General features: G+C 42.4%; 1 protein-coding gene across 1 annotated transcript in view; it reads left to right on the top strand.

The window, feature by feature from the left end:
* GNA12 (G protein subunit alpha 12) overlaps nucleotides 1-12,577 on the top strand; it is a 42,253-nt gene that overhangs the window by 5,094 nt on the left and 24,582 nt on the right. The window contains exon 2 of the mRNA XM_082772517.1: nucleotides 7,008-7,223. Within this exon, the coding sequence (XP_082628643.1) occupies nucleotides 7,008-7,223 (216 nt within the window). The remainder of the gene's footprint in view (nucleotides 1-7,007; nucleotides 7,224-12,577) is intronic.

Raw genomic sequence — 12,577 nt, 5'->3', positions numbered from 1 at the left:
TTTCTATTAAATTTAACGTGCAAGTGCTAAAGCTCCATGTTAGAACTGGTATTTAAATCTGGTTATCTATGCTCCATGCTTTGACTCTTTGGTGGCTCTTTTAATATGAAAAACAATATTCCCAAACATGAGGGAAAATAAACACGCCAAACTTCTGAGTCGTCTTTTTGTTCCGGGTTCATTTGATCAATGAAACACTTGGTAATTTCCACTTGATGTGGATGTTGTCTTAAACCTAAATTCCATCACATCTGGTGGTCTGTTCACATTTTAAGGGTGGGCTAGGAGAGAGCAAACTTCCCCATGGTGGACAGTGGAAGAGGAATAATGGTCAGTAGTAAGTGATAAATATTAATTGTTGCTCCAAAACAGAGCCTACAGTGCTCTTGTGATGTAGTCATTAGTCTTGCAGAACATGAGTTAGTCCCTGGAGACTGGAGACACATACTTTGATGTTTTCCAGACAAAACTTTAGTCACTTGAGTGACTAAATCTGGGAGCGTGCATTGCATTCAGCTGTTTCGGTACAGATATATTTTTATAATTCACTTGGAAACAGTATTGGCAAGGAAATCTCCAGATTCTGCTACTAGGAGTGTGTACAAGACGATTTCAGAGCAAAAGCAGACTAGCAGGCATTATTTTAAGAAGTTCAATGCAAATCACAGAAAGAGGAAAAGCTGAGAGCGTAAGCCATGGGGCTGCAGGGTTGCCAAATGAGTTTCCTTCACTTGTGTGTGTGTCTTTGCCTCATCGTGGGGCTGGGGACAACAGTGAGTCCTGGGGTGGAGAGCCCTGGAACTGCAGGTGCTGCTTCAGCCCCACTGAAGGCATGAAGGTACAAGGATGATAGTCTCAGGAAAAGGAGCAAACCCGGTAATGTAATTCTGGGAGTGCTAACTTGGAACCTTTTTCAAGGACCTGCATTACTCATCACCTCCGAGGTAAATTGTCTCACTACTTTGTGCCTAGCTGCAAGTAAAGCTTGCATCAAGAGGACTCTTTTTCTTCTGCATTTATCGTCATTTTGCTGGATTTAGTGAAAGACAAGGACTCTTTTCAGAGCTGCCAGACAAGCAGACATCACTGCTGCTCCCGGGTCAGAGATTCAGTGGCTAATCCAAATGCTGCTTAATGTTTGCTTTCCCATGGACTAAGTAAATGACTCCTTCCCTTTGTTCAGGTTTTTATTTGTGTGTTGGGCTGGAAGGTAGGTCACCTTCACTGCCTACCCTGCTCTCACCTGGCTGGGATTGGGATACGGGAATGTCAAAAAAGCACACAACTGGTGCTGCTTCCTCCCCTGCCTTGCCTCTCTGATGAGGCTTTGGTTGGTGTTTGATTTGTGGGCTCCAAAAATTACAAAGCCATCAAACAGGAGAGGGTGGAACCACGCTGCCAGGAGGGATGCCCCTCTAGGTTGTACCTAGCTGTTAGAGGGACTGCTCTGTGATACGAAGCCTCATCCTTAAGGGCGTTGGGTTCTTTGCTGCTGCTTGGATATCAAGTTCCAAGGGCATAGATCAAATAAAAACACCATTGATGCCTTCATGATAGCGTGCTGTGTGAATCTGATTGTCTTTCAGCTAACTGTGTTAGCAGCGGATCACCTTTATCCCAGTGTTCCAGGCGGCAGTAAAGAAATAAAAATAAAAAATGTGAGTATATTTAGGAACACTGACAATTGTGTTGTTCAAACTCGTATTTGAAAATGTCTTCTTTTAGAACGTAAAGAGTTATTTTCTAAAAACACACACAGGCTACATTTTATCATCTCTGTTTGCCAGTAAGAGCTGCTGCTGCTAAAAAAGCCAGCCCCATCTAGGGCTGCAAGGTTGAGCCTTCTTCTCTCGTGCTGGCACCAGCGGTCCCAAAGCTGTTGCGGTTTTTTGGTCCAGCCTTCCAGTCCAGCTGGCCCCAGCTCACCCAGCTGCATCGTGTCGTGCCGTTCCCCTGGCACCAGGGCACAGCAGAAATATCTTACCAAGGTGGGAGCGCTCCCTTCAGCGTTAGCTCAGCTCTATATTGGTCTCCCTGAATTGTGATCCCCAAACATTGCCAGTTTCTTGTCAACAACAATGAAGAAAAACACGCAGCAGGAAACACGTTTCAATCTCCCTGTTGCCTGCAGCGTGAAAGCCATAGGAAGACGGCGCTGCCTGCGAGCTGTGATTTGGAGTCTCCTGATAAAGCACTAGGCGATGATCAGCGTTTCTCTTGTGACAGCCATTTCTGTAAGTGACATAGTTGCTGGGCATCTGGGGCTTTGGTGTCAGGTTGGGCGGTGTAAAAAAAGCTTAAAAAAAGCATCTGCAGCAGGATTTTGTGTGTAGCAGTTCTGTGCTGTCTGACACCTCATACACAGCTGTAGTTCAATGCAGGTATTCGGGGACGACTCCGTGTAGAAGGCTTTTCTGACTATTTTTGTATGTTATCTCTAGACCCTTGACTACAATACTCAGTTCTCTGAGTCACTTCACTGTCACTTTGGGCATGGACCAACCTGTCTTTGCTTACAAGTGATCCCTAGACCCATGGCTTGGGGCTTAACTGTGCTGTGCTCGCTCAGCCTGTGGGTTGGCCAACAACCCTGATTTGTTTCAAAGCACTTTGAGAAGCGAAGGAGACAAAATATCCTTTAACCAGCATTTGTGGAAATGCTCATAAAACCTTCATGCTGGTGAGGAGCAAACGTTCTGCTGAGCGCTCCGTCAGGCCAAGGATCCAGCGCTTTGTCTCTGACATGAGAGGGGAAAAGAATGGGTAGGAGAGCAGGGCAATGTGATATTTTGGTGTACTCTTCTGGCAGCCATGGGTTTCGGAAACTTCTTGAGCCAGGAGTCGCATCTGGAATGTAACCGAGTAGTCCTTCTTGGAGCACTCTGCTGTCAATTTGTCTTGGTTGCTTTCTGAGTCCATGTGTTCTTTTGGCCAGCATCCTCTGTAACTCTGTTAGGCTCACTTGGGGTGGGTAGGAGAAAACACTGCTTTTAGTTGAACCGAGTTGTGCTGCTGTGCCAGGAGTACTTGCGTCCTGGGGGGTGGTGGAATAATCTTCTATATTCCCTGTCTCTAAGTAGCTTGCAATTTCTGTAGATTTCTGGTGTGTCAGACCTTAGTTATCTTTTTTTCAAAGCTGTAGGTTTCTATATCTATTTGGTGTCTCCTTCAATGTAAGATAATTCATGACACGGATCACAGCACACCTCTGGTGTACTTTTTTTTGGTTCCACCCTCTCTCTGTTCAGGTTGTGTGTGTGCAGGGGTTTGTGCAGTGACTTGTACATGTTAAAAATTGCTAGGAGAGGAGTAGGGCAGAGAACTTTGCTATTTCTTACCTGGTGTTTCTGGTATGCTGCTGTTTTGCCTTTTTTAATGCTTGGCAGTATCCTTATCTGTGAATGTGTATTCTTTGCACCTGTGCTTAGTCTGTGTCCTGCTTTGCAGCACAAAAGCTTTAGATCAGCTGAGCTCTTAGGAAGTTTATTTAGTATCAAAAGCATTTGCCACTTTTTTTCTGTATGCCAGTTTAGAAAATGCTACAGTAACGGGCAATATTCACTCTTCTGAATGAAAGAGTGAATTGTTAATTTCTTTAAGAGTAGAAAATGGGAAAAATGTTCAGTGTTGGGAAGCCTTACTGTGAACTGGTTACTGCAGTTGAAGGCTGCTACCTTTGTTGCCAGAACTTGGGAGGAAGGGTTGCACACTGGCTATTTTTAATCTTTACTGATGGTATGAGTCCAAACTGAGTTTTGACAAACATACTTTAATAATGTATTATGCTATTTTAAGATAGAATTTCCTTAAAATACCTAGATTTTGTATCTATTTTCTAAACGAAATGTTTATTTCTAGGCATCACCAGCGTGTATAAGCTGTTGAGCAGGTTTACCTAGAGAAGAGTTGCTGGCTGGCTCCTGTGAGGGTGGGTTATTTGGAGGAAAGAGGTATGGAAATCTTTCCAGAAGGAGGGAGCCTGTCCTATGGCAGCTTGTGCTGCAGATTATTGGGGCAAGGATTATGCAGTGCTTGTGGCAGCAAAACAGCAGTGTTACTCTGAAATGAGATAATAGCCATACATGAGATCTAATTTTGGAGATGTTTGTCCTTGTTTTTGTGACATCTGCTTGGAGCATTTATCATTTTGTGAGGATGCAGAAACACTTGGTTTAGACTTGCTTTATGGGGGCACCTTGCTGAGACACATTTTTAACTGCCAAGAGCTGGGGGTAAGAAACCCTGGCTGTTCTTCTTACGTCAAGCTTCTACCCGTGATGCATTTTAGGCAGCAATGTCAAAGCTGATGTGTTCTGTAAATTCTGATTTTGAGAGGTGCTGTTCCTGTGGATGTCCAGGACAGCATTCCTGCTGCCCCATTCCCTATTTTTGATGCTGTTCATTCAGTGTTTAAGGTTGTTCTGTGTGTTTCTGCGGGTGTCTGTGTTTGTCAGTGCTGATGGCTCTGCCTCTGGCTGCCAGTTGGTCCCAGCTCTGTCCCTGTACGTGACTCGGTGGCAATCCTCCCTCTAAAACAGTGGGAGGACGATGCTGATGCCACATGCACCCCGTGGGTAACCATGTGGTTAATGCACAGCGTAGGGTCTGTGGGATCCAGGTTTAATTCCTTCTCCTGCCCCAGGGAGATTCAAACCTGCATTGCCAAGGAGCTGCAGCCAGTAGATAAGTGACTATTCTGGGACCGGAGCAGTCTCTACGCCCTTGATTGAAATTCTGCTCTGTGGTTTTCTCCAAACAAATGATGAAACTTTCCTTAACAACAGCCTCTCGAGATCCTGCACGTCCCCGGTGGGAGCAGTAAAATGCAAAGTGACTGTATGGGGAAAGGCATCGAGTCTCAAGTCCAAATGCTGCTTCATCTCGGTGGGAACTCAGCGATCCTGCCGTCTTTCGCTTGAGATGCTTTTAGGGGACTGCGGTAGCCGTGAGATGGTGAAGAGTTAAATCCATCTGGACGCTGGAAGATGGAAAAGCTGCGGCTGAGCCGGGCGGTGGCTGCGGGAGCTGGAGCCGGGGCAGGTGAAAGGTCGGAGCCGGCTGAGCCCTGCATGCAGACGGAGCCCCAGTTAACTGTTTCTGTCCATCAACATGACTTCTGGCACAGAAAGAAACATGGCATTAAGCATCTAGAAATAGCGGTTTGCCATCGGCCCTGCTAACCACAAAGTTTTGGAAAAAATTCCTTGTGAAATTCTCATCTGGGAGCGGGGGGTACTTTGCACCCGGACGGAGCTCAGTGCAAGTGATGGGTTTGCAAAAGCATCTCAAGTTCTGGAGTGCGGACATCTGCGGTTCAGAGGGAACCTTGCGAGTGGTGCATTTTCATTTTGGCTGGCATTTGTTGACACTGTTCAAATAAAGCAAATCTCGGGACTTGTGCTAATAAAGCAATAAACTCTAACTAGGAACGAGAGTGGGCTTTTGGTCTGTCCAGCAAGGTTACCAAATAGTTACTTATGTCTGGAACTTAAACTAGTAGCTTGTAAATACATTCAATTTTAGTCTTTCCATGGTATTGTCAGGATCTGTTCTCTACTTTATAAAAAGAAAGTAACAATCACCAGAGAACCAAATATTTACATTTCTGGGAGACTGCACTTCAGGAACACTTGCACAGTGACAATTGAGATGCTTCATTTTGTGTTCTTGTTCTGTGACACTCAAACTGAAGTTGCTTCTCACTTCCCTTTCCAATCTTAATTCCTATTGGAAAAGTTACTGTTTGTGTTGTGTGGGGCTGTTAAGGGACTGGAGGCATGAAAAGTTCAAGAGTTGAAAAAACGTGCTTGCCATCTTGGTAGCTTAAAGTGTACAAAAAGGACTCGGTCCCATGATGCGGAGGCTTGTGTCCGTAGCTGTGGAAACAAAGCTTCAGTTTTGGTTTTTATTTTTGTTTTCATAAATCGTTAAACCAAAAGATCAGCACAGTAAGCAGATGTTTAGTACAACACACAGATCTTACTTGTGAATTAGATAGTGCTTCAGATGCGAAGCCACCATTAACAGATTTATCCAGTTTTAAAATGATTCTTACTATTGAGAAACAAGTACTGCCCATCTGAAGCCAATAAGCACAGGTGTGGTTAGATTCAAGACTGAAGTTTCAAAGTTATTTAACCTCATGTGTTTGGCTCCTGGCCATGAATAAGAAATTAAGTTTCCGTAAAAATGGTAAAACGTGCAATTGAGTGGTCTCAGTAATCCTGAGTTAAATTAGAGAACTGGGTCACCTTCCTTCATTTTATTTTATTTTAGTTTTCCCCCCCTCAGAATTGGGATATCAAAACATATCTGTCATGACTTATCAAACATGTGGCAAGCTGGAAAAGTTCGCTGGTGCTGATGGAAAACTGCTGCTGCTTTACTCAGCCTAGCAGCTTGAAATCCCTCCAGAGTCTCCAGCTTCCTCGCCGCTAGGCTTTCCTACTGGAAGGAACTGCTTGGATGAAGGTCTCTCAACAGAAGATGCTTATTTACAGTAAATTTTCAATAAGTCTGTCAAGTTGGATAGACGTATTTTCTTGTGTTTTATAGCATCCAAGTAGATTGTGTCAAAACCATGCTTTACAGCAACGTGCTTCTAGGATCTTGCTGGCTTGGTATGGCGCTCTGTTTCTGTGTTTAAAACTACATCAGTGAGGATCACAAGTTAGTTCCCAGGCACTTTTTTGTGCATTCGATGCTTGATTTTATTTCTAATGTGTTGGTAATAATCTTTGTTTTGCTGTTCATATTTTTTCCCACCTGAAGAAACGCATTGTGGCTAGGCTGCTTATACCAGCAAGCTCTTTCTGTTGTATTTCTGGTGGAGATGTTCCAATAAATGATGTTTGATCCCCTCCTGACTTCAGGCTCTCCAGAGTAAGGTCTTAAAAAACAAAACAAAACCCCAAACCAACCCTGAATTTCAAGCACCTCTGAGTCCTTGTTCTTTTGTACACTTTAATCTCTTTATCACTGACTTTCTTATCTGACCCTTTCTTTAGGGCTGCAGGGTTCTGGTTGATGCACGGGACAAACTGGGGATCCCTTGGCAGTACACGGAGAATGAGAAGCACGGGATGTTTTTGATGGCTTTTGAAAACAAAGCTGGAATGCCCATAGAGCCTGCCACGTTCCAGCTCTACGTACCTGCACTGGGCGCCCTGTGGAGGGATTCGGGAATCAAGGAAGCCTTCAGCCGTCGGAGCGAGTATCAGCTGGTGAGTACCACTGGTTTTGTGGTGGGAAGGGGGAAAAAAATGTTCCCTGCTGTATAAATATCTCCTCAGTTGAAAGATCGCTCACTACGTGCAAGATTTAGCCATCATACGAGCCGTTCGTAGTTATGCTGTAAATCTGAACACTTCAGCAGCAGGAACAAGTGGTAATTGGAGCCAAACTTGAAAAACTACATGGCAGTAAGAGGGAGTGGAAAAGTGCACATGACTGGATAAACTGGAAGAGCAAGAGGAACCAAAAAAGGCAGGAATTGGTTGAACTAAAAATATTTTAGCAGCTCAGTAGTTCTGTTCATAGTAGGTCACTGATGAAGGCACACTTAATTTGTAACTTTCCAGTCCTGCCAGCTTGCACTATATTGATACTGGCAAACTATTCCTGCATGCAGATCTTTTGAAGTGAATGCAACACCCATTCCGGCTGCTGCTATTTGGCTGTTTCTTTTCATCCTGACGTCTGCAAGTGAAATTTGGATAAGCAACTGGAAGATGACAGTGAGCTTTAAAAATGTGCTATCTTCCTTGCTCTCTTGTTACTTAGATTTTTGTGCTGTAGCACCAGACTAACTGCAGTTCTGGTGTGGAATATGTTTCTAGCAGCTGTTCATAATCCACTCTTTTTTCTTTCTCTGTGTGAGTTGAAAATGTTTTTCCTTGTTTTCCACTTCCTTGTTCAGTGAAGCAACAGGTCCAGAAACTTAATATTGCTGTGACTAGTTCTTAGAAGGTGATAGGGGATGATTTCCTAGTTTTTCTAATAAGTGATTTGTGATTCTAGAATATTGATTATGGTTTAATCTGCAGGTAGAATTCTTTGTTTCGGGTGTTCTGTCCACAGACTGAATTTAGCTATGCTTAAAATGAAATGCTGAAGGTGAAATTCTTTATACCTGCATATGTTATGAATGTTTACTTAGAAGAGTTGGGTTAGAAGCCTGAATTATTAGACTCTTACAAAGGAACTGGATATAACTATAGAAAAACCTAGAGAAACTCCCAGTGAAAGTCTGTTTTTTCATGCTACTGCTTTATTTTGTAGTGTTTAATAGGGTAGTTAAACTCATGCTGCAGAGCTTAGAGAATCATCTGTCTCTGCTACTAAGATGCCTGTTTGAGTCTTGCTGTTGTGTATATTTGATATCTGTCTGAAGTATCTTGAGAATAGCTAAAGAATAAATAAAATGACTAGGTAAAATTGTCACAGGATGGTAGTAAAAACTGCATTTCCTTAGGCTAAAAATGTTAACAAATTGCATGTTACAGCACTGGGAATGGGGGAAGGATAGATTGTTTCATAATTCCTAGCATCTGTAGAAACAGACTAAGCCTTTGCTGTTCTGCGCTGTTCAAATGTGGAATAAAAAGATGGTTCATGCCACGGGGGACTTGCATTTAACATGAGACAACTACTAAGAGAATCCAGTATAACGAGCAGTAATTGCATCAGCAGCCTATTACAAATCTTACTTTTTCTGGGAAACACTGTGATCAAGCAAGGGTTTTGTTTTTAAGGGGAAATGCAGATTGGGATCATGTGGGGGGTTCGTCCTATACTGGTTCAAAATAAAATTACATCAATTACTGGGGGGCTGAGGGGGGTCCAGTTTGAATAAATAGCATTCCCTGTCTAGTAGGCCTACCTTGGCATTCCCTCACATTGAGAGCAGAATTAAATAGGAAATACCAAAAAATAAAAATGCCCCATAAAAACAAAGCATACAGGCATGGAAGTTATCATTTAACACACTGTCATCTTCAGCATCATGGTGTAATTCTACCGTGTGTCTCTTTGGACAACATTCAGGTAACCTGCCTAATGCTACTAGTGTGGCTGAAACTGCTGCAGCACACACACTGTTAACTTCTCGATAAAGCAGAGATAGTGTGCTGCCAAAAATACTGTTCATAACCCACTCCTGTTGGGTTAGGAAAAAAAAAAAAGCTCTTATTGCAGTAAAGTTTTGTAAATTTACTTGTTTTCAAGGATACAAGCGCTAGTTTTAGATCGCTCCCTAAACAAATTCTTGAGACCTTAATAACTTGAACCTGTTTCTATTCCTTCTAGTTTCAGCAAAAGTCCGATTGCCCGAGTACACGGGAATTAGAAGCAGTACAGTTCCTTTAAAAAAATAAATAAAAAGCTGAAAACTACCGAACATTTTTACAGAAAGCAGATAGTTTAAGGAGCAGCCTTATTTATAATTGCATATAGGATGTATAAACCCATACCTTAATTTAGTTTAAGCCCTCCCTGGATACCGACACATGTAAATAAATAGAAGCCAGATTTAGTCGACTCAGAGAAAATCATTCTGTTCTGAACTGATTTTAACCAAGGCTAAAGAGAATCTCTGTATCAGCACTCCCTTTCTTATTTAGAGTAAGCTACTGAATGGAATATGCTTGGTTGGAACTGAATTTATTATCCTTATCCTAGTTTTAAAATAAACTCAAGTTTAAAGCTTTAAATTGCTACAGTTTTTCTGGATGTTTCTGGGCGATGTTTGAAGTCATGACCTTGCTCAACACTCGTGTTTTCCTCTCCCATGTCTTACAGGCAACTGAACACCAGCCTGTTTTATTGTTGTTAATACTTTGCCTTTAGTAGTTGCTCCTCCAGTCAATGCTGCCCTGACTCCTAAGCCAGAGGATTACGTTGGTTTGCTTTTGAACTCTTTTTCCAGGAAGTTGCGTAACTTTACTTAAAAATAAAGCATGGTTGGCTGGTTAACTACAGCTGAAAACTGCGGCATGCAGGTGTCCTCCTATGGGCTGTAACGCCGAGCATAATGACTGACTCAGCAGCAGAAAACCTGTTGAAAGAAAATGGCTCTGACCAGAACATCGTTCAATCTGGAGGCTTCTTCTCTGGGATTGCAGAAGCTGCCTCTGGGCATTTGAGTGTTTTCTGCTTCATATTCAGTGCCTAGAAGTGCTGGCTGTAAATCCCTGTCTGGGTCTTTGAGCCTTTCAGAAACGAGTGGGTGGATTCTACAATAGCAGGGTGCTTTTCTGCCTTTTTTTTTTTTCCCTTCGCTGTCTTTCTTAAAGCAGACTAACCAATTTCACTTTCTTTTCACAAACATCAACCTCTCGCGCTTCCCCCGCCCCAGCCTGTCCCCACCGCCCCAAGTTCCTCTGTTCCTTGTATGCAAGCCAAGTAGTTTGGGGACAAAAGCTTCATTGTACGGTTGGTTACATTGTCACGTCTCTGTCCTCGTTTTTTAACTACTAGAATAGGAATTCCTTTGTAATCAGTATGTGATTCTTCTCCCTCGCCTGCATTATCCTACCCCATTTTCTCTCTGTATGTTAGAAAGGAATACATTTATCATGTGTCTGAAAATGTCCTGTAACATTTGTTCTTTTGAGGTTGCCTGTGGTGGTCTGGGCAACTGGGTGTCAGTTCCTCCTTGCCGGCAGGTGGAGACAAATTCAATTTTGAGTGGCTCCCTCATAGGAAAGGATTTGGGATTACGATTATGCTTTAGCTGAAAGGGAGGGAGTTTCTTCACTTTGAGCCTAGTAACAAGTAGTTGGGTGTACTTAGGAGTCCAGGTGTGTGTCCTAAAATAAGCTGAAAGCTTTCTTACACCCAAAAACAGTGCAGGCTCCTTTTAGTAGTAAAATGTGAAGACCAAGGCCAACGTAGGAATCCCTTTGGTCAGTTGGGTTTTGTTTTTTTTTTTTTTTTTCCCCTTCCCAGGATTTCAGTGGGAGAACATGAGAAGCCATTCGCTTTTGTTTTAATGTGTCCAGAACAAGCGTAAAAACTGACGGGAGGTCAGCTACTTCTGGGACTGCTTGTGACTTTCTGTCATATCCTTTTTGGATAAAGATGGGCTAAATAGGACTTGTCGTGCAAGAAAGTGATACTTTGGTCATGGGCGCAAAAATAGCGGCATGCTGTGTGCTAGCTCATTACAGAGCTCATGGCAACAATGAGCAGATTGGAAAAGACAATCATCTGCCCTTCATTGATTTGTTAAAGGAAAATTGACGTTATTTTAGCAGATAGGTGTTTTTTACGCACACATACTGTTTCTCTACATCCCAAACACTGGAATTCAAAGCAATATCTTTATTTCAATTATTCCTGCTCTCTTTTTAAAATACCAAGTTGTTCTAGCCTGTAACTATGTATTTGAAAAGTTCTTGAACTTCTGTTGTACAACGTATCTCTTCAGGGTTGATAGGATTATTTACTCTGAACTTCAAAGACTGTTTGCCTGTTAAGGTGATTGTGCCCATTTATTCACATGTTGCCAGACTAATTTCTGACTTGAGTTTACAGATACCCACCCTTCATGCAGAGGAGAGAGCATGGCCTTTCTGTCACGACATCTATTTTAATGCTTTTTTTAAAAATACAGGAGATATATATATATATATATATATATATATATATATATATATATATATATATATATATATATATATATATAGCAATGAACCATTGCTACAGTATCAATTTAAATGTAATTATTATTGATGTTCTCTACTCTTGTGAAACAATTCCTAATGTTTAGTAGGTGCTTTTAAAAGTCAGCATAAATGGGAAGTAGTGGTTCCTGAGAGGGATGTAAGGGGCTTACAAATACAGTTGAAAACTTACTACTGTGTCCGTAGTTATTTTTAGATCTCTGCTCAGGGAATTGTATGGAACACTTCCAGTAATACTTCAAATGCTAAGAGCCTCTGAAGCCTTGGATGTGGGAAGACTCTGGAAAATGCTTTAAAGACTGTTTCTTTATTGATTCTCCATTTTCTGGGTGTCTTGGGGTGTGGGTTTGGGGGAGAATATTTATAATGGGGTGTGAGTCGCTCCCCTGTGAGTTAACTGTTTGTTTTTTTTTCTTCAAGCAGTTCCTTGAAATAAATGGAGGTGGTTAAATTATACCTGACAGAACAGACAGTGTGTTGGAAATGTTGCACAGTGAACAGCCTGCTCCTTGCATTAGTATAGCTACGGTCAAATTTTGTAAGGATCTGATGGCTTCAAAGCCTTGTAGGCAGCCAGCTGTGTCTTCTGGGCAGTATGGAGGTGAGGAACTGGTCTCTCACATGAATTCTTGATGCAAAGCAGACAAACTGCTCCCTAAATGGCTTACTTTTGGCACAGACGTTCTGGGTATAGTAATGTAAGGTGATCAGGAGTTGGGCTGTATACCAGCGTACAGGGGTTGTGGGAGCCTGTGGCTGCTTCCATAAGCCAAGGGAACGGAAAGGTTGGGCAGTGAAACAGTGCTTGCTTGACATGGGAATTAAGTGACTTCTAAGGGGACATGCTAAATGAAGTCTGTGAGAGAGTTCTCTGGCTTGGTCATATCCTTCAG

Source organism: Aythya marila, assembly GCF_965140915.1.
Source record: "Aythya marila genome assembly, chromosome: 15".
NCBI classification, from domain to species: domain Eukaryota; kingdom Metazoa; phylum Chordata; class Aves; order Anseriformes; family Anatidae; genus Aythya; species Aythya marila.
This window is presented reverse-complemented; position numbering and strand designations above follow the sequence as displayed.